This window comes from Taudactylus pleione, unplaced genomic scaffold (assembly GCF_031769625.1).
Source record: "Taudactylus pleione unplaced genomic scaffold, aTauple2 ptg000360l, whole genome shotgun sequence".
NCBI classification, from domain to species: Eukaryota; Metazoa; Chordata; class Amphibia; order Anura; family Myobatrachidae; genus Taudactylus; species Taudactylus pleione.
In genome coordinates this window covers 4,484,529-4,510,575 of record NW_028284761.1, presented here as the reverse complement: position 1 = coordinate 4,510,575, position 26,047 = coordinate 4,484,529, and the positions used below count along the sequence as shown (strand labels likewise).

The 26,047-nt window shown below is 41.9% G+C and overlaps 1 protein-coding gene across 1 annotated transcript in view; it reads right to left on the bottom strand.

The window, feature by feature from the left end:
• CSMD3 (CUB and Sushi multiple domains 3) overlaps positions 1-26,047 on the bottom strand; it is a 1,208,248-nt gene that overhangs the window by 231,748 nt on the left and 950,453 nt on the right. The window contains exons 39-40 of the mRNA XM_088444368.1: positions 2,736-2,854; positions 2,038-2,107 (exon numbers count right to left, since the gene is read on the bottom strand). Coding sequence (XP_088300494.1) covers positions 2,038-2,107; positions 2,736-2,854 — 189 coding nt within the window. The remainder of the gene's footprint in view (positions 1-2,037; positions 2,108-2,735; positions 2,855-26,047) is intronic.

Genomic DNA, 26,047 nt, shown 5'->3' with positions numbered 1-26,047 from the left:
GAGCCGCTCGTAAGCGGCCGCTCGTAAGCGGAGAGCGATGTTTGCACATCTGCGCATGCGTATGGGTCGTAATGCGCATGCGCCAACCAGTCAGCGCGGTCGGAAATCGAGCGCTCGCAAAATAGCGAGTGCCTGCTAATTTGAGTGACAGGATGAGGCGTTTGTGGGTGGTAACAGGGGAAGGTGCTTGAAAACGGGGAGTGGAGATCCGAACGCAGGCGTGCCAAACGGTCAAAACGGGCGTTTTAAGGGTGTGCATAATTAACAAAGCAGCGTCATCAACCACGTCACTTGGTTGTTTCTTAGCCTGAACTGTTCGCATGATTGCGGTAGGAAAATCCAATCACAAGCACTGCGAGCAGTTCAGACGCCTTTCGATGTACTCGCTTAATCAAATAAATAGCGGAGATGACGTAGGATGCGAACGGCCAGGGGGCGTCTTTACAAAATAGCGAGCGCATGTTTCGTTCGCTCGCTCAGACATAGAGGTGTCAACAGACCGCAAAGAGCGAGCGCTCAATTTAAATAGCCGGCCCCTTTTTCTGAACGAGCGAGCGCAAATAGCGTCCGGCTCTGAATCAGGCCCTCAGTGTTAACCTATATACTGTACCTTTATTTGGGTGTGATTCATATGGTCTCCCTTCATTAACGTACTTATGACTAGCCCCCCAACCCCAATACTTAATTCTTAACTTTAATTATAGTCACTATTTCTAGAGCTATTCCTTATACTTTTTATTATAATAATAATAATAATAATAATAATAATAATAAAAATAATAATAATTATTATTATTATTATTATTATTATTATTATTATTATTATTATATTTTTTATTTATATGGTGCCACCAAGTTTCCGTAGTGCCACACAAGGAGGATTATAACAGTATAAACAAACAATACAATGTAAAAAGGTTCAAAAAGTCAGTACAATGGGAAAAAAACTAACAGTGAGATAATGATACAACAAAATGAGAGATGGTTATTATTAACAGTAGTATTTAATAGTATTTACTGAACCAGTGCTCTGGGAACGGCAGAAAGAGAGAATCAGAATCATTGAGTGTTAGTGGGAACCCAATGCAGACAAGGATAGTGCAGAGTATGAAACAAGATTGTGGAGGGTCCTGCTCGTGAGAGCTTACAGAATACGGGGGCGAAGGCTATCACAATTGAAAAGAGAATTAAAACATTCATGTTCAAATAATCTGAAGCTAAAAAAAAAGCCTATACATTAAATGAACCATGCGCAGTAGTGGACACCAATGGTCATTGGCTCTCTAAATAACTCTATAGAATTATATAATGTCACCCTTGCAGTTCTTTTAATGGCCCTATGTCCCCCCATGCACAGAGCCAAAAATTTACTTCAAATAGAAGAAACAGGCAGAGTCTTGCATGGGATACTCTAGCAGTGTGTGATATCACAGCCAAGTCTAGTCCCAGAAGGAGAGCACAGTATGTAACCTCCTGTCTGCTAAGGTAATAAGCTGCTGGGGTAGTAAAACGTCTGAAGGTTGAGAGTTGTCACTTCTGAGTGGGGAAGATGCTCTAGAGTTAAAGATATCACTAATGGAAGGCTGACATATTGTACATTCTCTAATACATGGGTATTTTAAAAAAAATATATAGATTAGTTATAAATTTTAAGGCTTCTACTTAGAAACACTCATTTAAAACAATGAGACCTTGTGACTTCAGACTCCACAAAGTTTGATTCCAGTGATGTAGTGACTGGATGTGGCAGTTCTCAGACTGTGGTCATGTTCTATGGGTCAAGTTCTATAAACATATTAATAAATATCTTAGCAAATGAACAGCACGGTAACTAAAATGAGAATTTAGTATCCATGTTCTTAGGAAGTGGCCATTGAATGCCATCTATTAGCAGCTAACAAGGTTTCAAGATTTATTGATTATTATATAATATATTCTTGATCATTGCATATTATAATTCTGAACTAAAGCAGCATCTTACATTTCATATTATTCATATGCATTGACCACAAGATAATTCCATTAACGTGTACTTACCAATACAAATAGGAATTGGATAGTTCCATCTTCTTACTGGACCAGGCATACATGTGATATGAGAATGTCCCTGAGGAATATAAAGCAATGGTGATATGTTATTGACTGACAAACTGTGTCGTGACACTGACAGTTCTGCAAGGGTAATAACGGAAATATACACCTTGCTGATATGTCCACTGTGCAGTCACCAGCTAACTCAGAGGTGATGCTGACAACAGGACACACAGAGAAGTGTTGTCAAGCAGTGGTTTAGAGTAGATTACAGTCTGCAAGTGAGTGGACATACTGTATCACGTAAGGTTTGGGGAGAATGCCAAAAAAGTCCACAGTAGAAGAAACAAATCCCTACGATGCCCACAGTCTTCTGATGCTCAGCAGTCTCTTGTAGAGAGCACTTGTAGGCGGAGTGATTATGTTAATAGCCAATAGATCACTTCCAAAATCCAGCTTGTGATTTCTGGATCATTATGGTCCTGCAAAAACTGCCGAGAGCATTTTTCTTCCCACATAAAGGTATTTGATTTGGACCAGTAGGGTTCTGCTAGATGAGGACTGGGGTTTATTTAACATTTTGTGTGGAGTTATTCTTTGACCAACCCAAGAACAACCACAATCCGTCCATATATTGTTAAAAATTACTATTCTTAATTCTTTCTATAGTAAAACAGCATGGAATACATAAAAATGTACTTTACCTGAAGAGAGTACCCTTGGTCACAATTGAATGACACCACATCTCCCACCATGTATCGGTCACCGACTTTTATCCCATTACTTGGCATTAGCGGTTCTGGGCATGAGTCTAGACCTATAGCTGAAAAATAGACAGAATACTATTGTCAACTTGTTACCACTGATAACACTTTACCGACACAGGGTGGAGTAACTGTGCCCGAATGCATGTGACATGTGTTTTTTTAACAGGTGGAGTAGACTTCATTACACAAACAAGCCAAAGCATGTTCTCGCCTCTCAGCTGGGTCATCAAAAATATTATTCAGGTTGGTCACCTACATATGTGTCATACTTGGATCTTGCTGCTCAGGGAAATACATTATCAGGATTACTATGAGCGTGGCAAATATTAAATTTAATATGTATGTGATATGTGAGCAAACTGTATGACAAGATTGATTATATTTCAGTGATATATCACATTCAGACAGGGTAGTGTTAGGCTACAACCAACAACAGACACATTTTCACCTCAACATTCATAACATTCTAAGGCAACCGAGTGCTTTGAAATAAGCATGAGGGCACCTAAATGCTGGACTTGAGGTTGAAAATACAGGGGTCTATTTACTAAGCAGTGTTAGGAGACAGAGTGAAAAGTGATAAGAAAGTGATAAGGTGCCAGCCAATCAGCTCCCAACTGTCATCTCACAGGCTGTGTTTGAAAAATGACAGTTGGGAGCTGATTGGCTGGCACCTTATCACTTTCTTATCTCTTTTCACTCTATCTCCTAACACTGCTTAGTAAATAGACCCCATAGTTTTAGATAATAGGGATAAGTTGAGCCACTCCATTGACTGACAGTTTGTGTTTGGATAGCAGCCAGTCAGGACAAGTTGAGGTGGGGATTGCAAGATTCATATAGCTAGTATAGGGGTAGGAAGTTCCTCGTTCTCATGGATTATGTCACCCTCCCTTTCCGTGTTTATTTTGGTGTACTTGCATTGTGTTTGATTTTGCTGCTCCTGTTTGCTGGGACTTTTCAGTGACTTCTATTTGTAGGTTTGTGTGTGGCACCTCACCCTTTGAAGTAAGGTGAGGGAACTGATCTTGAGAAGGGATTGGAGAATGTTCTTGTAGAACATTTTATCTAGCCCAGTAAGGGATGGTGGTTTCTCCTTGCAATTCAGTCCTCCATGTGAGGGACAAATATATGCCCCTATATTATATATACTAAATCCTGTTGTGCTGATGGTTAGCAGTAGTTACTCAGTCACCCTACATTCTTTAAGCTGTCATTAGAAAAAATATTGACCTTTAACAGCCAATCATGTGTTGTGTTTTTACTTTAGTGGGGCCTAAGAAAAGAGAATGTTTTATGTTACTGTTCTTAACTCATCACCTGATATGCGGCTTATTGAACATAAGACTGGAGAATCTACAAGATATCTGATGCAAGTTTTTAGGACATGGAACCCAATGACAGAAGTAGAGAACCCCAGAGAGATGAAAATGCTGAATATTATTAAAGATTGGTCCACTACTTTTCAAACCATAAAGTCCACCAACAAAGCGTAGAAAGAAAATAGAAACACTAAATTTGGGAAACAAACTATTTGAATGTTGAGAAAACTATTGAGCTGTTCCTGATAGAGTGACTGGTATATTCATACAATGGTATTATTATTGCATTTATTTATTATTTTTTATCATTATCATTATTATTACTATGACGTTATTATTCTGCTTGATGGCAGTTTACAAGGTTAGAGAAGAGGAGATGATGTATATAAGGAATGCCCGGTGGTTGGAATCCCGACAGTGGCATCCCGGCAGAGGAGGATATCCCGATTGTCCCCAGGTAAGTATATACTAACCTATTTCTACCCCCTAACCTTCCCCCCGAGTGCCTAACCTTAATCCCCCCTCTAAGTGCCTAAACCTAACGTACCCTTCCCCGCCGCCTAAACCTAAGTCCTCCGGGGGGTGCCTAACGCTAACCCACACTTCCCCTAGCCTATTCCTAACCTTCCAGTTGGGTGCCTAACCCTAAGTCACCCCGGGAGCCCTAAACCTAACGCTCTCCCCCCCCGCGGCTATCCGTGCTCGGCGCCCGGCGTCCCTACGATCGAGCTGCCGGGGGTTGGGCTCCTGACGTATGTCTAATGGCAGGCATCGGGCATATCGACACCTGTTTTTAGAGCCTTGCTGGGACATGACAGTCGGGAAGCAGGCTGTCGGGGTTAGGTCTGCCAGCTTCCCGACTGCATACTGTATATAAGGGGCAAAGAGCTTCTAATCTATAAAGCAGTTCACGGGGTCTCAGGGCCTGATTCAGACCCGCTCGTAGCGCTATGCGCTTGCAAGCGGGTCGATGGTGGCCCAGTGCGCATGCACACGACGGAGCCGGCTCCGTCGTACGCATGCGCGAGACCCGGATAGCGACGGGCAAACCGTCGCTCCGGGTCTCGTACCAAAGGTCACTCAACATCGACAGCACGCCCCCTTTGGTGGGCAGGCTGGGTGCGTGGCTGCCCAGATGGAGGCGTTCCCATGAACACCTACCATCTGGGGCCGGCCCCACTGACGTCACAAGTGATGTCAGTGGGAGTGCTTCCGGCTCTGTTTGAGCAGAAAGCACTCTTGGGCTTGCGGCAACGAGACCCTACCACAAGGGTCTCGTCGCAAGCCCGATGGTCACGATGGTCTTGACCATCACGACCACCATCATGGCCGCTCGCTATAGCTGTGGGTGGTCACCCACAGATATGCGAGCGGCCAGGAGGCCGTTCTGCAAAACCAGAGGGCCGGCCCTGATTCAGAGCGAACACTCTTTCAGAGCGTCCGGCTCTGAATCAGGCCCTCAGTACGGTGAAGATTGGCGAAGATCAGCAGGCTGTATTTCAAGTGCTTTACTTGGAGAGGTTAAAAGAAACCACAATCCTATGTACTATGGACAACATCAGAAAGCAATGGAATTGTGAATGCAACGCTGACAATGACAAATGCCTTTCTGTGTTTGCAGGTAATACTAATTGAATTCATACAAATTACTGGAGTCCAGCTATCAGCATTCATATCCCTGTTATCAGCTTAGGTACTAAGACCAGCTGCATACGGTACTTCTGGAACACATTTAGTGTCTATTGTCACTGCTAGGCACTGCACTCACCATCATTTGCAACAATGAGGAATGCCGGGCTCACCAAGCTTTACCCAATAAACAGTAGAACGTGATCATAATTTATTTCCTTCTACATAATTTAAGATCCATGCTAGGTCTTATATGTGTCAGGGTTTGCCCGGGAACAGCACTATATTGCTAATCTACTTGTTAAAATGAAAGGAATGCATTTTTCTACCATTCAGAATCTTGATGCAGCTGAAAGAACACAATAAAAATGACGAGACTTCTATAACAGTTTAACTTTATTTTACATTCAAAAAGAAGTAAGTACCAAATACATTTGCTTGGGTTCTTGGGTTTGATTCCCAAATCGGCACTATGTGGAGTTTGTATATTCTCACCCATCACTGAGTGAGTAAGGAGGGCGGTGCTGGCAGCGCCTGCAAAGGTCAGAGGGCACCATCTGCCACGATCGGAGCTCAGCTCCGTGTGGGAAACGCTCAAAGGCAGCGTATGCACGTCACATGTGCAGAAGCTCATTGGAAGCAAGAGTAAAACGGCCGAGGGGAGTTGCTGCGCGCTCCTCTCATTGCCCTTTGCTCAACTCATGAGTGACTCCTCATAGCTCTGCTTCCAGCCCTAGTCCATCACCTAACAATACACGGACAGGAAGATGAGCCGGTAAGGGACAGCTGGCAGTGGCAGTGACTTAATAACTTAATATATATGTATATATGTATAAAGCCTAGTTATGTATGATGTATATCTATCTATCTATATATCTATCTATCTATCTCATATCTATCTATCTATCTATCTATCTATCTATCTATCTATCTATCACCACATTGGGTTGCGCTCTCCAGACTTTATAGCATTAAAGCAAGTCCCTATGGAAAATAATTAAACATGATTGAAACATCGGAATCATCATTTTGTGGACATGTTCTAATGCTATGAAGTCCAGCGAGTTGGGCCCAGGTGGTGATGTATTGTGAAATGTATCTCTTTGCTGGAGGACACCCAGGCATTAGTGTACAATTATTAGGAGTACCGGACATTTTTCTTCTTCATCTATCTATCTATCTATCTATCTATCTATCTCATATCTATCTAACTATCTATCTATCTATCTATCTATCTATCTATCTATCTATCTATCTATCTATCTATATCTATCTATATCATAGCTATTTATCTATCTCATATATATCTATCTATCTATCTATCTCATATTTATCTATCTATATCAGCTATTTATCTATCTCATATCTATCTATCTCATCTCTCTATCTATATCATAGCTATTTATCTATCTCATATCTATCTATCTATCTATCTATCTATCTATCTATCTATCTATCTATCATTAAAATGATGCGGCACTCTGGGCTAATCACACTTTTTTCTTTCAAATACAACATGAGGGAGGGGGCGCCGCAACATATCCTTGCTCTGAGCACCATGGCACCTAGCAACACCTCTGGGCACATGTCATAAGGAATATAGGACCTCATTCAGACCTGCTCGCAAGCTCTGAGCATTCGCAAGTGGGTCAATGTTTAGGCTCTGCTCTCGCTCCGGAGCTCACTACAAAAGGGGCGGCTGTCGATGTTGATCGACAGCTCGCCCTGTTTTGTAGGTGGGCCGGGGGGGTGGTTTCACAAACGGAGGTGTTTCTTAACGAAAGCCTGCCGTTTTGTGGGCGGCCGCAATGATATCAGCAGTGATCTCAGTGGGGAGCTTCCTGCTCGATCAGAGCAGGAAGCTCCCTGGGGCTTGCAGTTGCCAAGACCCAACCTTAGGGTCTTGTCGCAAGCCCCGATGGTCGCGATGGTCTTGACCATCGCGACCATCAACCTGGTCGGTCGCTAAAGCTGTGGTAGCTTAGGTAGCGACCAGGAGGCCGTACTTCAAAATACAAGTGGCCGCCCACATTCAGATCAAGCACTCGCATTTTGCGAGCGCCTCTGAATGAGGGCCATAGAGTATAAGCTTCACTGGGGCAGGGATGTGAGTGTCTGAGGTATTCTCTGTAAATCGCTGCAGAATATGTGTGCGCTATATAAATGGTATGTAGTCAGGAAGTCGGTCAAAATGACCGCCGGCTTCCCGACAGTGAAATCCCGGCATGGGACAAATGATAGGCATCTACATACCGATCTTAGGTAAGCCGGACGTCGGGAGCAGATAGCCATGGGGGAGGGGAGGGTTAGGTTTAGGGTCTCCCTAGGGGATTTAGAGTTAGGCACCCCTGTGATGGTTAGGGTTAGGCTAGGGGAAGGGGGTGTTAGGGTTAGGCACCCCCCAGGGAGGGGTAGGTTTAAGGTGCGGGGAGGGGGGTTTAGATTTAGGCACCCCTAAGGGAGGGTTAGGGATAGCCTTTATATTACCCTGTCGGGATCTCCATATGCTGACCATCCGGCGTTGGTATTTCATCTGCAGGACTGACGTCCGGCATTATAACATACAGATTCCATATAAATAACTACTTATAAATAAATACTTTTTCACGATAGATAGACATTTTGTTTTTCTACATAAAATGACGGCAGCCCCATCCAGGCACTGACATTTTAAACAAAATGTTAATTAATAAGCATTTCCTTAATTAATTACAAATATACAGCAGAGAATGACTAATGACTACATACGTTATATTGTTTTATTGATTGAAGGAAGCACCTTTAACTGCAATTACAACTCTAGACAGTATTATGTTCTCCCATTATACTTTGCAATATTGAATTTCACCAGGTTTGAAGGGGACCATTGGTAAATATTTAAGTCATTCCATGGATTCTTGATGAAACTGAGGACTGAGGGTGCAATTGGGACCAGGAAGCTATTGGCCATGGTCACCCGTCTGCGCATGCATATGCGGCAAAATACGTATATGCGTGAACCAGTCACTGCATTCGGGAATAGTGCGCTCGTAGAACACAGTCTGGACGCTACTTTGAGTGACAGTGCTGTTTGTGGGTGGTAACAGGGAAAGGTGCTTGTGAACAGGGGAGTGGTGGTGCGAACGCAGGCGTGTCTGGGCGTCAAAACATTGTTTAATGGGCGTCTATAATTAGCATGGAGGCGTCATTGTACACGTCACTTGGTTGTATTTCAGCCTGCAGTGATCGCAGTGCTTGCGGTGGAGTATGGTCTACCTCAAGCGCTGCGTGCAGCTCCGATGGCTCTCGATGTTACTGATTAATCATACACTTCCGGAAGATGACATGTGCTAAGAAAGAAAAGTGAGCATCATTCCACCGGCGTGCGCTCACTCTGCCGTCGCTCTCTAAGACATAGAGGGTGTCCTTACGCCAGACAGTGCGATTGTGGAAATTGCATACCCGGCCCCATTTGGATGCGAGCGATCATGGCTTAGCGTCTGGGTCTGAATCAGTCCCTGAGTTTTGGCCAGGCCAATTCAGCTCATTGTTTTTTCATGTTTAAGTCAAACATATGCACTGGGCCACTGTCTCGTTGAAACTAGAAATATCTCCAAAGTCATTGGTTTTTTCCCGAACGCACCAATCTCCAAAAGGTGGCCCCTGGCGCCAATGGGGGTATAAAATAGATTATATTGTTGGGTCACAGGTGATTATAGTTGCACACCTATAGAGAGGTTTTGCTATTCCCCTCACAGTGTACAATACACACACAGAGAAGAAGATAATAGGTTGCGCTTATCATCACACAGTACCACACTCAAATAAGGGATAAACAATCTCCTATTTTAAAAATAAAAAAGGTGTCTACATCTTTCTTCACCTATTTTATACTTTACTTTGACAAGTATTCCAAGCCCTGAAACCAAGACCCATCCCCATGACATTATGCTCCAACCACCATACTTCAAAGTAGGGACAATGGTCCTGTGATGGTGGGCAGTATTAGACTAGCACCAAACATATTGCCTAGCATTGAGTCCTGACCTTGTTCTGTATCTTCTTCCAATTGGTATGTTGGCTTTCCATATGATTTATGGTAAACACTAGCAGGCATATTTATTAAACAATATTTTCAGGATATCCCCGGAAAATAGTCATTTTAAGGGAGGGGGGGGGAGTATCCACAAAATGAAGTATCCCCAGGATGTACCATGGATGGGCCAAGGCAGATATCTCTGATATCTGCAGCAGTCCCTCCATCTCCTTCTGAAAAGCAGCACACATAGAGTTCTAGAGGGTTGCTATGCTATCGGATTTACCAAGCTGCAGAATGCTTCACTTGGCCCTGGTAGCTAAAACCAGCTGAAGATGTCTGGCCTGTAGTAACCTATGGCCTACTGTACCTGAATGTATTTCATTTACATTTTCACTTTGCAAGTTTAGCTGTAAAATATTTATTACATCCGCATTGAAAATGTGGATTATGATAAATATGCCCCTAAGGTCTCTTTGAGCAACCCTCACGTAAGCAATGGGTGAAATGTCCTGGGGTTACCATGAACAGTGTATTCCATCTTTACTACTTTATGATATTTTCCATACTGTAGGTTTATTTGGTGGCCTCCCTAAGATTTTACCACCTTAATGAAAAAGGCAGTTTTGGAGAACTGCCTGGTCTCAGTCTCACAGATGGATAGTGGATGCTAGCCCATACTCTGGGATCCTAGTACTGAGGTATGAAGTCTAATGTGCCAGCGGTATTCACCAGGGACATGCAGTCTGAGGGTCATAATGTTCATCAGACTTGGTTCTCTTGTACAGGTGCTGGTGTTCTCTGGAGAGGGTGGAGTACAAGGCAGGCATACTGTACCACGTAGACGACAAGCTGGGTCAGAACCAAACAGACAAGACAGTACCAGGGAGCAGAAGTAAACAAGTCATGGAGGAAAGCAAAGGTCGAAACCGGAATACCAAGCGCAGTACCAAGAATGAGAAGGAGTAAGGTCACATTCAAAGCCAAGGTCAGAAACATGCAGATGTAATCACTGGGACGCTGGAGTATGGTTTGGGAGCCTATACTCTGACAAAAGGGAAGTGTCCCAGATCCTCCTTAAATAGTGAGACTTCAATCCCGCCGCCAATAATGCTGTCATCTTTTGGAGCGCCTGCCCCTTTAAATTTACTTTTGAGCGGCGCGCACAGTCCTACAGGAGCCGCAGTCATGAAGATGCACTGCCACCAGAAAAAGAGAAGAAGCTGGGGACTTCAGCAGCAGGCGACAATAACTCCTGCCAGCTGCACAGATGCCAACCAGTGCCGCCAGACCTGGTAAGTGAACGCCAGAATCCGGCGCACATGGTGACATGCCTGTTTTAAACAAGTTCAGAGTTGTAACATACTCAAAAAATGTTCCTATGATGGACAGTATTATTAAGTTATATTAAATGCCTTGGAACTCTATTATGCATTCCCTGGTGGTCTACTTTTCAAGAACCTTTTCTTCTGTTTGATTTGAATGTTCTTTGATATTTGTGATGAAGCTTACATTTGCAATCTGGTAACCAATCAACCAATTGAAATCAATTAAAACACTTTAATTATACACCAGTGAACTCCAATTAATTATGTGAATGCTGAAGACACCTAATGCACTAAGGTTTATTTGCAAGTATCTCAGTGGTTAAGGGCAAATACTTACATAATTAATTATTGTCTGCATTATCTTTATCATTAATGAAGAGAATGCTTTGGAGTTGTTGTTTTTTTTATGATGGTGGTGATAATTCCCAAATAAATCCATTTTGATTACATGAGCAAGTCCAGAATAGCCCACAAATATTCCGGTATAGACACCTTGACTGTGTATAAGGAAATAGTCCCGTATATAGCACTTGGGTTAGTGAGGTGTCAATATACCTGTAGATGGATTCAGTGTGGCACTGGAAGATGTCTGTATATACCAGGAGATCACCTGAAGATGAAACTCCCGTCTCTGTACCAGCCGATTGGCGTGGGGTGAATGCAAAAAATGTATTAATCCAACGGTCAAGCTGAATATTTGACTGGTTACATACATTCTGAATGCGAAATAATACGTATTTATTTATAACACAGCCTAAATTCTGCTTATGGAATATTCTCCAGAGAATCTTTATATCCTGGAATAGTATCTACATCTTCCAATCTAGGATTGTGTACACCTATTAGATTATCTGTTGTAAATTGCATTTGGCCATTGTGTTACTAATCTGTACATTAGGAGCCTGATCAACTTCATATTTTGCAGTTAGTTTATAATAAGTGCGCTTTTATATGTGTTCTATTATAGACTTGCTCATGAGATAATAGAAGCTATATATACACTGTATGTTATTGTTTTTTAATCGTATTTATGCTGACCGTCTAACAATCATCTATAACTTCTAATTGAAGGTGCAATAAATACAATTTTTATATGATATTGCTTTATGTCCCAACATAAATATCAGAGCGCAATTTTTTTGTTTTTTTGTATCTGCTAGTGAGGTTGACAATCACCTCTTCTACTGTTGCATTGATATTTGATTCTGTGTGTTCCATTTTGATTACATGATTATAAAATGTACAGTATGTGAGAGTATTTTTTAAAAGCTACTACCCATATTCAATATAAAAAAAAATTATGTGAATGCTGCATGTATTAACAAATAGACCACTGTGGATTATGTTTTTATTTTTCTTTGTGTTATTCAAATTGTTTTTTTTTTTAACTATTATATAATATAAACACCTGTCATATTATTGTTAATAGCAAATTTTAAAGTCTAGGAAACATTAATAGATCAACATTTCATTTGCTAAACAGCAGGTGTTTTGAGTTCAGTGAACATTATCTATTCATGTTTTCTAATTAACTTCTTTTTGACGCTGCTTGAAAATCTGCAAACTAATTACAGTAATTAAATAATCAAGATTTTTCTAGGTGAATTCAAGCCAAAACTATCAGCTGCATTAAAGTCATTAGGACATCTGAACAGTTTTTTTCCTCTCTCTCTAATGAAGTTTATGCCACTAAATTTTTTTTATATATATATAAAGAAAAGAAAAGTTGCAAATCTACAATACTTTTCATGCTAAAATATACACAGTTGCAGAGGGAGATGAGTTTGATCAACATGGAGGATGCTTTCTGTTTATTAGAGGTGATAGAAAATGAAATTGAAAAAGCAAAAAAAGAATTTGAACTGGGTCATCCATTTACTAATCCAAAATACAGAAAATTATGGGAATCAGATTTTTTAAATGTTAAAAAATATTCTAAATAATTGGCTTTCTCCTGTCTTTTTCAGACAGATATTTACATCATTAGGCAATGCTTGTTTATTTTGGGATTTTGTTTCCATTGTGGATAACACATGGCGTCGCTGTGCTTTGTGCAAAGTCTTTAATTATATCCAGAGAGTTGTTTTGTTCTATCCAAAAAGGGGAAAATAACTGTTTCCGATGATGTAAAGACAGATAAAAGGCACAGGAGGGACTAAAACAATTAAAGAATTATTTTAGTAAAAAATAGCAGGAAGGCACATACAAACCAATAAATAAAAGCAATGAGTATGTAGTTATCTCTTTTAATATAATATACAGTAGATCATTTACAATTTAAGTTATTTTGCCCCCATGTACAGCAGAAACATTCCTCTGGGTATAATGTACTGTCATGTAGCAAAAGGTGGGTTAGACACTAGGGGCTGTATTCAATTTGAAGCAAAAAGCCATTTTCCACGGAAAAGTATCGCGAATCAGGGCTTTTTGCGTGATCAGAACTTATCTCCAAATTCAATTCCAGACAATTTTCGCCTACGCGGAAAGTCAATGCAATGTAATAGGCGAAAAAGATTCGCCTAAGTATAGCAGGAGAAAACAAGTGCATCATTTTTTACTTTGTGGAGCAAACGTGGGAAAACCACTCAGAACCCTTGGGACAACCTCCCAAAGGATAAGTTTTAAAAAACTCGGTAGAAAAAAACAAAAGAACACCCCAAAAAAGTACTTTAATTTTGGGGGCGAAAAAGTACAAAGTGGGGGGACAAGCATTAAAACTACCGAAATAGACTTCTTGGGGTGCTGTAAGGAGGAACCAAGTGTTTTGGGGATTGCAGGTGATTTTTCACGTTTTTTAAAAGTTCATTTTAGAGACATAAAAATATGCTAGCACCCATTTTCATGTACCCCAAATTTGACAGGACTACTTATTTTCACCAGAAAATACTGCTTAATGCTATTCTTCACCACTTTTGCAAATACGCTAATAAGAAATGTAAACATTTTAAGTACCCCAAAAAGTTTTATTAGGGCTATTCGGACACATCTACATTGATCCCCAATGTTAGTACATCTTTTTGGTGGGTTCAGGCTGATATCCACAATTCTGATAGCACTTTCCACCTATTCTGAATTCGCCGCTTGCCATTTTCATGTGGTTCGGAATTGAATATGGCGAATAGCGGGGATGCGCACGATAAGTTTCTGCATCCAAAACATGCCAATTAGGTGAAAAGTCGGACAGGCGAAACTTTTCCGCGGGTGCAAAACTAACTGAATACCGCCCTAGGTGGTAGGGCTGCTTTACATTTGCCTCCACTAATATGGCACCAAAACATGAAAACTACATTACTCCAAATGTTTCCCAACTTCAACATTTGTGTTGGAAGTCGGTCGGTATACTGTGATATGCCATACCGACAATTCTCAAACCGCTGATTTAAAACCTTCACATTCCGTTCACTTACATTTTCCATACCGACATTTCTAAGTACCCATTTTGACCATTAGTCCTAGACATGCAAATGAGTCTATTGTGATTGTGATATGATCTTAGGTAAGATACAGTATTATTAAGCCATACTAATGTCTAGAATGCTACCCGTCCTTTTAATAGAAATATCTCAAGTTCTGCCAAGTTTGTAATTGTAACACTACAACGTACTGCTGTAGTTGCAATCCATTTCAATTGTTTTAATTACTGTAATCACTTTGGGCAGAATATAGATTCTAAAAGACGTATTTGCATTATGTTACCAAAAAAATGCTATACAGCAAAATATGAACAAAATCCCCATGCTTTTTATTTGCACATATTTGCAGTACTATTGTGTGCGCTGAAAACAGAAGTCTTTCTGTTTTGCATAAATATGTGGCATTAGTATTACCACGCAGCTGGTTACATGGACAATATGGGTAAAACCGAGTGTGGGCATATTTCTCTTCTGTTTTGATACAGTAAAATAAATGACCATGCATAAACCATAAACAGCAAAAGTGGGTCATAAGATATTGGAAATACAAGAGAGTAGATTAGAAGAAGGCAAAGCTAGACCTAGTACACACACATGTATTGTAAGAGGCCTCCTCTTAGGAAAAATTGTATTTTGCTTTTAACTAAAATACCCTTATAAGTAGGGGTGAGCGGGTACGGATTTCTGAAATCCGAACCCCCCCGAGCCCCCCCGATCCGAGTCAGGCTCGACTTTTCCTGCCTGACTCGGATCTGAAATCGAGGCAAAACGTCATCATCCCGCCTTCCGAGTCTCGCGGGTTTTGGATCCTATATAAGGTACCCGCGTCGGCGCCATTTTCTCACTCGGCTGTGGACAGTGAAGAGGGAGGGTGGGAGTTAGGGCTGGCTGGGCTGTGTAGTGTAGTGCTGCTGTTGTCCACTACTTCAAAGTCCATAGGGGCTGGCTGTGTTGTGCTGTGCTGCTGTTGTTAATAGGGGCTGTGTCCACTACTTCAAAGTCCATAGGGGCTGGCTGGACTGTGTTGTGCAGTCAGTTCTCCATAGGGGCTGTGTCCACTCCAAAGCCCGGTGCAGTGTCCCAGTCCTAAAGGGGTGCTGTAGTGTTGTCCAGGATGTGCTATGTCCATCAGGGGTGCTCCCCCCAAGTGCTAAAAAAATAATATATTTTCTGTGTTTGTGAATTGTGTGCGCAGTAGCCGCACGTGCATCAACAAAGTAGTGCCAAGCGTGCGCCTGTGTCATAAGTAAAGGGCCGGCTGGCTTGACCGTTAAAGGGTGCTGTAACCCCCAAAGTACACTCCAGTCCAAACCAAAAAAAAAATTATTTTCTGTGTTTGTGAATTGTGTGCGCAGTAGCCGCACGTGCATCAACAAAGTAGTGCCAAGCGTGCGCCTGTGTCATAAGTAAAGGGCCGGCTGGCTTGACCGTTAAGGATGCTGTAACCCCAGAAAGTACACTCCAGTCCAAACCAAAAAAAAAATTATTTTCTGTGTTTGTGAATTGTGTGCGCAGTAGCCGCACGTGCATCAACAAAGTAGTGCCAAGCGTGCGCCTGTGTCATAAGTAAAGGGCCGGCTGGCTTGACTGTTAAAGGGTGCTGTAACCCCCAAAGTACACTCCAAACCAAAAAATATATATTTTCTGTGTTTGTGAGTTGTGTGCGCAGTAGCCGCACGTGCATCAACAAAGTAGTGCCAAGCGTGCGCCTGTGTCATAAGTAAAGGGCCGGCTGGCTTGACCGTTAAAGGGTGCTGTAACCCCCAAAGTACACTCCAGTCCAAACCAAAAAAAAAATTATTTTCTGTGTTTGTGAATTGTGTGCGCAGTAGCCGCACGTGCATCAACAAAGTAGTGCCAAGCTTGCGCCTGTGTCATAAGTAAAGGGCCGGCTGGCTTGACCATTAAAGGGTGCTGTAACCCCCAAAGTACACTCCAGTCCAAACCAAAAAAAAAATGATTTTCTGTGTTTGTGAATTGTGTGCGCAGTAGCCGCACGTGCATCAACAAAGGAGCAGCGCCAAGCATGCGCCTGTGTCCCATAAGTAAAGAGCCAGCTGGCTCATTTCTTAAAGGCTGGTGTAACCCACAAAGTGCACTACTCTCCAGCAAAAATAAAAAAATATTTTCTGTGTTTAGCCGCACGTATATATCAAATCGATTTGATATATACGTGCGAACTTGACCAAACTTTCTCCGATAAAAATAAAATAGAGAAAGATCAAGAACCACTTCCTCCTAGTGCTGAAGCTGCTGCCACTAGTCATGACATAGACGATAACATGCCATCAACGTCGTTTGCCAAGGCCGATGCCCAATGTCATAATAGAGGGCACATACAATCCCAAATGACAAAGTTCTGGAAAATGACTTTGAAAAAAACATTTAAATCAGCTGAAGAGAAACGTAAACTTGCCAATATGCCATTTACAACACGGAGTGGCAAGGAACGGCTAAGGTCGATCCCTAGTATGTTCATGACTAGTGGTTCAGCTTCACATGACGATGGAAGCCCTCCTCCCACTAAAAAAATCAAAAGAGTTAAGCTGGCAAAAGCACAGCGAAGAACTGTGCTTTCTAAGAAGATATCACAAATCCCCAAGGAGAGTCCAAGTGTGGTGGTGGTTGCGATGCCTTACCTTCCCAGCACTGGACGGGAAGAGGTGGCTCTTTCCACCATTTGCACGCCCCCTGCAAGTGCTGAAAGGAGCACCCACAGTCCACTTGCTGATATGCAAATTGAAGATGTCACTGTTGAAGTACAACAGGATGAGGATACTGGTGTAGCTGGCGCTGAGGAAGTTGGCGAGGAGGATTCTGATGGTGATGTGGTTTGTTTAAATCAGGCTCCGGGGGAGACAGTTGTTGTCCGTGGGATGAAAAAGCCCATCACGGTCATGCCTGGGCAGAAGACCAAACATTCCACCTCTTTGGTCTGGCAATATTTCTATCCAAATCCGGACAACAACTGTCTTGCCATATGTACCATATGTAAAGGTGGAATAAGTAGGGGTAGGGACGTTAACCACCTAGGAACATCCTCCCTTATACGGCACCTGCAGCGCGTTCATAATAAGTTACTGTCAAGTTCAGAAACTTTGGCTAAGACCGTAAGCAGTCCAGGGACACCTAAATCCCGTTGTCCTGTTGTATCCTAGTGCCTGCAAACCACACCGTCAACTCCCTCCTTGTCAATTTCCTCCTTAGTCAGGATCGGAAGTAGTCCTGCAGGCCATGTCACTGGCATGACTGACTCTCCTATGCGGGATTCCTCCGGAGGATCCTGCATTGCTACGCCTCCTGCTGCCGCTGCTGCTGTTGCTGCAGCTGGGAGTCGTTCATCATCCCAGAGAGGAAGTAGGAACACCACTACTTTTACTAAACAATTGACCCTCCAACAGTCCTTAGCGAGGAGGATGAAGTACGACAGCAGTCATCCTGAAGCAAAACGTATAACTGAGGCCTTGACTGCTATGTTGGTGTTAGACGTGCGTCCGGTATCCGCCATTAGTGCAGTGGGATTTAGACAATTGCTGGAGGTAGTGTGTCCCCGGTTCCAAATCCCGTCTAGATTCCACTTCACTAGGCAGGCGATACCGAGACTGTACAGAAACGTCAGAAAAAGTGTCCTCAGTGTCCTGAAAAATGCCGTTGTACCCAATGTCCACTTAACCACGGACATGTGGACAAGTGGAACAGGGCAGACTAAGGACTATATGACTGTGACAGCCCACTGGGTAGATGTATCACCTTACGTAGCAACAGCAGCAGCGTCACCAGTCGCAGCATCTCAGAAACGCCAGCTCATTCCAAGGCAGGCTACGCTGTGTATCACCGGTTTCAGTAAGAGGCACACCGCCGACAACCTCTTAGAGAAACTGAGGGAAATCATCGCCCAGTGGCTTACCCCACTTAGACTCTCCTGGGGATTTGTGATATCTGACAATGCCACCAATATTGTGCGGGCATTACATTTGGGCAAATTCCAGCACGTCCCATGTTTTGCTCACACAATAAACTTGGTGATGCAGAATTTTCTGAAAAGCGACAGGGGCGTGCAGGAGTCGCTTTGGGTGGCCCGAAAAATTTCAGGCCACTTTTGCCATTCAGCGACTGCGTGCCGAAGACTGGAGCGCCAGCAAACACTCTTGAACCTGCCCCACCATCACCTGAAGCAAGAGGTTGTGACGCGGTGGAACTCAACCCTCTATATGCTTCAGAGGATGGAGGAGCAGCAAAAGGCCATTCAAGCCTATACATCCACCTATGACATAGGCAAAGGAGGGGGTATGCACCTGACTCAAGCGCAGTGGAGAATGATTTCCGTGTTGTGCAAGGTTCTCCAGCCCTTCGAACTTGCCACACGTGAAGTCAGTTCAGACACTGCCAGCTTGAGTCAGGTCATTCTCCTCATCAGGCTTTTGCAGAAGCAGCTGGAGAAAGTGAAGGAGGAGCTAAGACGGAGCGATTCCGCTCGGCATGTGGGACTTGTGGATGAAGCCCTTCATTCGCTTTGCCAGGATTCCAGGGTGGTCAATCTGTTGAAATCAGACCACTACATTTTGGCCACCGTGCTCGATCCTAGGTTTAAAGCCTATGTGGTGTCTCTCTTTCCGGCTGACACAAGCCTGCAGAGGTGCAAAGACCTGCTGGTGAACACACTGTCAGCTGAAGTGGAACGTGACACGTCAACAGCTCCTTCTTCATTTTCTCCCACAACTGGGGCTGCCAGGAAAAAACTTAGGTATCCTAAGTAAACCGCTGGCGGTGATGCAGGGCAGGCAGGACCAAGTTTGGACATCTGGTCCGGACTGAAGGACCTGGCAACAATTTCTGACATGTCTACTGTCACTGCATATGATACTGTCACCATTGACAGAATGGTGGAGGATTACATCGGTGACAGCATCCAAGTAGGCATGTCAGACAGTCCATACCTGTACTGGCAGGAAAAAGAGGCAATTTGGAGGCCCCTGTACAAACTGGCTCTATTTTACCTGAGTTGCCCCCCCTCCAGTGTGTACTCCGAAAGAGTGTTTAGTGCAGCCGGGAACCTTGTCAGCGAAAGGCGTAGGAGGTTGCTTCCACAGAATGTGGAGAAGATGATGTTCATCAAAATGAATTATCAGCTCTTCCAGGGAGACCAGCCTCCAGAACGTACAGAGGGACCTGTGGTGGTGGATTCAAGTGGGGACGAGTTAATACTTTGTGAGGATGAGGATGTACACACTGAAAAGGGTGAGGAATCGGTGGATGAGGAGGATGAGGATGACATCTTGCCTCCGTAGAGCCAGTTTGTGCAGGGACAGATTAATTGCCAGCTTGTTTTGTGGGGGCCCAAACGAACCAATCATTTCAGCCACAGTTGTGTGGCAGACCCTGGCGCTGAAATGATTGGTTTGTTAAAGTGTGCATGTCCTGTTTATACAACATAAGGGTGGGTGGGAGGACCCAAGGACAATTCCATCTTGCACCTCTTTTTTTTCTTTGCATTATGTACAGTTTGGGGCCTAGTTTTTCAAACTGCCATCCTGTCTGCCACTGCAGTGTCACTCCTAGATGGGTCACGTGTTTGTGCCACCCACTCGTGTCGCTTAGCATAGTCATCCAGCTACCTCGGTGCAACCTTTTGGACATAAAAACACTATTGTGAGGTGTGAGGTGTTCAGAATAGACTGGAAATGAGTGGAAATTAAGGTTATTGAGGTTAATAATAGCATAGGAGCAGAAAAACCTACAAATTCTGTGATTTTAGCTGTTTTTATGCTTTTTTTCAAAAAAATACAGATCCAAAACACAAAACCCAGAACCCAAAACACGGAAGGGTGGTTTTGGCAAAACCAATCCAGATCCAAAACACGAAGAAAGATCCAGATCCAAAACCAAAACACAAAACACGAAAAGTGGCCGGTGCACACCCCTACTTATAAGTCCTCAATATCAGTTCTTCAGACGAAAGAGAAGCAACTCAATTTCACTGGGCAAAAACCTGGGATACATGGCAGCGGTTTTGGATTAGTGGGGGGGGGGGACAGACAAGCCTGGGTTTAGCCAACAGGTCCATTGCTGGTATTATTATGTTCTATCATTATATTTATTCATGGTTTAATATATTCATAAAAAGACAATCATATTTTATGTTTAAACAAGAATTGTAATATGACTGCTCTATTTCATGTATAATTTTTATTTAGATAAGATGGAATGGAGTTTGGTACAATAGATGGTGACAAAATTGACTTTGTGGGCAGATGGCACAGCACAGAAAAAGTAAGGGAGGGGGGTTACACGTACAACTGGGCAAGCAGTAAAGCCCTATTAACTGTATACAATAAACATGTGTGCCTTGCTTTTCATTGGTTTTATTTCCATTAAGTTGTACGCCTTAGTAAATAGTAAATATCCCCTCCTGTTTCATTATATGGTGCTGCGGAATATGTAGACATTATAATATATAGCTCAAACAATAATAACAGTCCTAACTAGAATAATTAAATAACAGGTAATGCCCTGTGATTTGGAAAATAGATCCACCAGTGAATCTGAAATTTACTAAAGGGAGTATAATAGTTACAGGACCTTATTATGAGTTGTGCACAAGTCTGAATGCAGCCACGATTTTCGGTTGCAAGCGTGGGGTTGGAGTAAGTGCCATAGCTAGTGATGAAGGCTTCTCTCATGGTCAAAGAGCTTTGGGCGTTCTATTTTATGGATGCGTACATCTCAGAATACGGGAGGATAATCGATTGGGACTTACGTCTGCTGGAAACGCCGGAATTGTGACTACACTACAGGAGATTCCCAATCACACCCACAAACACATAATGAAGTATCCATAAACTTCTGCATCTACAGTGTACTCTCTTTATTACGCTACCTGTAATTACAACTAGTTAGGTACATTAGAATGTTCTAAGTCCATTATAATCCGCACTCGCCATAAAACAAAAAAAAAGTTCTATTCCGTGTTTTGAGTTTTTAAAGTAAGGGCAATGTAATGTGTGTCAGACGCCAATATGTAGAGGTCTGGAGTACACTAAAAGACAGATGTCCCGTGTAGCTTAAAAATACATTGAGCGTCACAATAAGTTTGGAGACAATGTTTCCAACAGTAACTTGCCATTTGCAGCGTATGCTTCTGTGAAAACACAATAGAGAGATATGGCAGCTTAATAGGCACAAAGCAAACATGTCAGAGTAAAGTCACAATTTCCCTGCTCTCCGAAACTGAAAGAATGAATTTTCAGAACACGAAAGGAGAGCACAGTGGTTACAAAAAAATATTACACATTTATCCTATTAATTCATTCCAGACAGCAGAGAGGGAGGATGCTGTGAGCCGTTGGTGGGAGGACAGGACGGATCCACCGCACTTGTTACATTTTACTCTTAGCGCATTATCAAAGTGATATAAAATGAAGCAATGCAATGTCAGTTTCTATAGGAGAATAAAATATACAGAAACACCCGGTCAGTCATTATCTCCATAAAAAGAATTAGCAGGCTGCAGTCTATCACTCACAAAACAAACAGCATCTGGTTTAGCGGATCTTACAGTCCTTAAAATAAGGTCACATAAGGCTGCAAGTTAAATAGTTTACACGGTCCATAAACGGGCAGATGTGGTTCTGAATGAATAGACTGGTATGAAATTTGAACCCATGTCCATTATTACCTGTGTGATGTCATTTTATTCCAACCGTATAGCTTTGAGGCATCTGTGCACCTCATTTTTCGCTATTCGCTATTCTGTCCAGATGCATGATGGAGCAAGAAAGTGGCATTTCTAAGTGTGCTCAGGATGTCAGGAGAAGTTGGGCACAGTGAAGGGGTTCCTATTAAGCTATGGAGTAGGACATCCACCACGGAGCTGGTGGTCTTTTGGCCTTCACCCACACTTTTATAGGGTTCCATTTTGATCCTCTTGGAAGACGAGGGGATTTCCAGGCAAACTTCCAGCAATATAACAAACAATATCACACACAACATAACAGCAGTTTGGATGCGCTCTCACCTTCATGATTCATTTAAGCTGCAAATAATACTAAAGTGGAGCCAGAATTAACATGAAAAGTAGAAAATAATGTGTAGTTTTTTAAAGTTTATTTTACATTTGTTAGCCAGCTCTAAAGCGTTGGAGGCTGCACTTTGACGTAGCGCTTTCACTTTTGCGCAATGGACCTCTGGGGAACTTTCAGTCTTCCAGCACACAAAGACACAATTCTAGGTTACAAAGTGTCCAGTCTGGAGGGTACAGTAGATCTGAAATGTTTAGTTGCTGCTGTGCAAAACTGATGTGTTTTGTTGTGTATATCACATGCATGTCACATATTCTCTGTTTTTGGGTAATGTTCATGTAGGGTTACATGAGCTTCTGCAAACTTCAGTTTACCTTGTTTTTGTCTCTATTTTGTAATGTTCTTATCTCTTCCTGAAACTATCCTGCCCATCTCAGGCATTTGTGATACTCATTTTACTACTCAAATGACCTACAATATATACAGGTTGAGTCTCCCATATCCAAAATGCTTGGGACCAGGGGTATTTTGGATATCGGAATATTACGTATTTTGGATATTTGCATTCTATAATGAAATATCTTGGGTACGAGACCCAAATCTAAACACAGAATGCATTTATGTATTATATACACATTATACACACAGCCTGCAGGTAATTTTATACAATATTTTTAATAATTTTGAGCATCGAAAAAAAAGTTTGTGTTTATTGAACCATCAGAAAGCAAAGGTTTCACTTTCTCAGTCATCCTAAAATTATTCCGGAATTTGGCATATTCCGTATATTGGAATATTTGGATATGGGAGACTCAACCTGTATGTGGCCTTTAACGGACAGTAAGTAGGATTAATAGTATTGCATGATCTCATTTTGTGCTGCCTATAAGTAAGCTAATTAACCTACCAATATGTTTTTTTGAGGAAACTGGAGCACTCAGAGGAAACCCAGGTAAGCACGGAGAGTAGATGCAAACACCACACTGATGGGCCATAAGCGGGAATTGAACTCTTGACCTCAGTGTTGTGACGCTAACAATTATGCCACCATGAACTAGTTCAATTTCATATAGAAAAACATTACCTTAACTAAACACTAAACAAAGAAAATGTTTCCCCAATAAGTGACTATAGAATAAAGACTCCCTGTAAATTCACCTGTCGCGAAAAGTCAATTTGGATCCATAACACTTTTTACTCATGCAGTTTCGTTCGCTATATATGTAAGCTGCAATCCCATGTAAAAGGTTTGTTTTCTTTATATAGCAAGTACTTCTAAACTAGGGATGTGCAGGCTCGGATTAGTTCGGATTTTCCGGCCAAGTTCGGATTTTTCCAGCCAAAAATCGGGTCTAAGTAAGAGCAAAAACGTCATCTTTCATGGACAAACACCATCTTTCATGGACTTTTGTCCAGGAATGATGATGTTTGTCCATGAAAGATGACATTTTGCCTCTTTCTGAGACCAAATTTTTGGTGGGAAAAATCAGAACTTGGCGGGAAAATCCGAACTAATCCAAGCCTGCACATCCCTATTTTAAACATGCATCTGATACTTATTACTCTTATCTATCCTCCTATAGGTCATTATCTCCTTTTCATTACCTTTCTGGACAGAAAACAAATATGGCTCTCAGCATGTCATGTGATGGCATGGGGAGAGAATCAAGGTTGAGATGTCACAGTGTAAATAGAGCCAGAAGAGTGTTTAAAAAACCCGCTCTGCGCAACTCATTTTTTCGGATGAGCCAATATTGACAATGAAATTTATCAATACACTAAGAACAATCCCACTAGTGATGCTTTGAGATCTGAGAAGCTGAATATGGTTCAGTCCACAATATGTACAATAGCTACACTTATATATTCTATTTACTTATCCAGTTGTCCAGATATCACCAGTAAACCCCACTCCCTTACAGACATGTACAGTATTTCAGATTAAACAGTGCTCATCGCTATTAATGCATCAAATAAACCATTTTATCTTTTATACTCATTACCAGCAACATAACCATTTGCTAATTCAATTTCGAAGGTGTTAAAGATGTGGCCTGCGGCTTGTTCTCTGGGATTGGCTTTGTCCTTCTATATGTCATATAGTATGCGCTATTTAAGTGCAAATTAGACTTTTCATTGTAATTAGAAACAGACCAATTAGTTAACAGATCAATAGCTGCGCATTACAATCCGACTAGAGATAAGCAGAATAATTCTGTGAATGTTGTAATTTTGGGATAATGGCCTGTTGGGAAGTTTTGAATAAAGTCATGGCAAGATCATCTACAGAGATCAATCATTTAGCATCACAAAGATAGTGACTTTCTTGTTATAGAACATTTACATATTCATTAATAGCTTTATAAAAAATAAATTTCCTCCTGTAACTAAATAGGGCCCCCTTACAGAGCTAGCCACGGGGACATACAAAATAAAAATATATCAAACTTTCTAAAGGGGACCTGTGGAGGTTTTGCCCATTACAACCAATCAGATTATAGCTATCATTTTATAGAATGTACTACTGTAGATGATAGCTGAAATATGATTGGTTGCTATTGGCAACACCCCCCACTTGTTGTCTTTACAAGATTTGAGAAATCATCCCATGAATTTTCTAGGGTTCCTCCAAATCTCACGCTGTACAGTGGCCAGAGGCAGCAGCTGACTCTGGCCCAGGTAATTAGTACACACCCACCGTCCCCCCCTCTCGGTGCTCCTGAGCACATGTACAGAGATTTTAACTATATGGCTATGGATGGCCTTCAAATATTGTGCTATAGACAGCAAATACTAAGGTGCATTAAAATGTGCTGTAATTCTTTCTGCTACACTATTTGACTGATTGAACAAAAAAATAAGTGATATAATAAATATGTAAATATTTATAATACATGTAAACATTGGTCCAATCTCTTACATTTATGTTTAGAAAGGAAATACTGCATGTTATTGTTATAGCTATAAGGAATAAATGCACATTTTATGTAATTGTCAAAGGTAGTCACTGTTTGTGGCATAACAGTTTGTTTGTCGAGGGCAGTTTTAGATGTGTACATGAGGAAGGGAGACTGTATAACTGGAGTCCTGTCAATGTTACATAACATATTAATTGAGCAGAGAGTAATAAAAGTACAGCGACAAATCATGACAATTGGATGCTTTACAATAATTGGAGAAGGGGTTTGAGGGGTGGGTATTTATAAAACATTAATTGAGCAGAGAGCAATAATATGTACAGCGACAATTCATGACAATTGGATGCTTTACATTAATGGGACAAGGGGTTCGGGGGGCGGGTATTTATAAAACCTGGGAGATAAAATTGCAAAAAAATTAATTTCCACCCAATCAGCTCCTAACTATCATTTTATTAACACAGCCTGCAAAAAATGTAAATTGGAAGCCGATTGGTTAATACTTTATCTCTCACAATTGTATCTCTCTCTCAGCTTTGATAAATACACCCCTTAGTGTTAGAGGTAGTAAAAATATGTTTCCTATGAAGGTCATACAGTATGTGG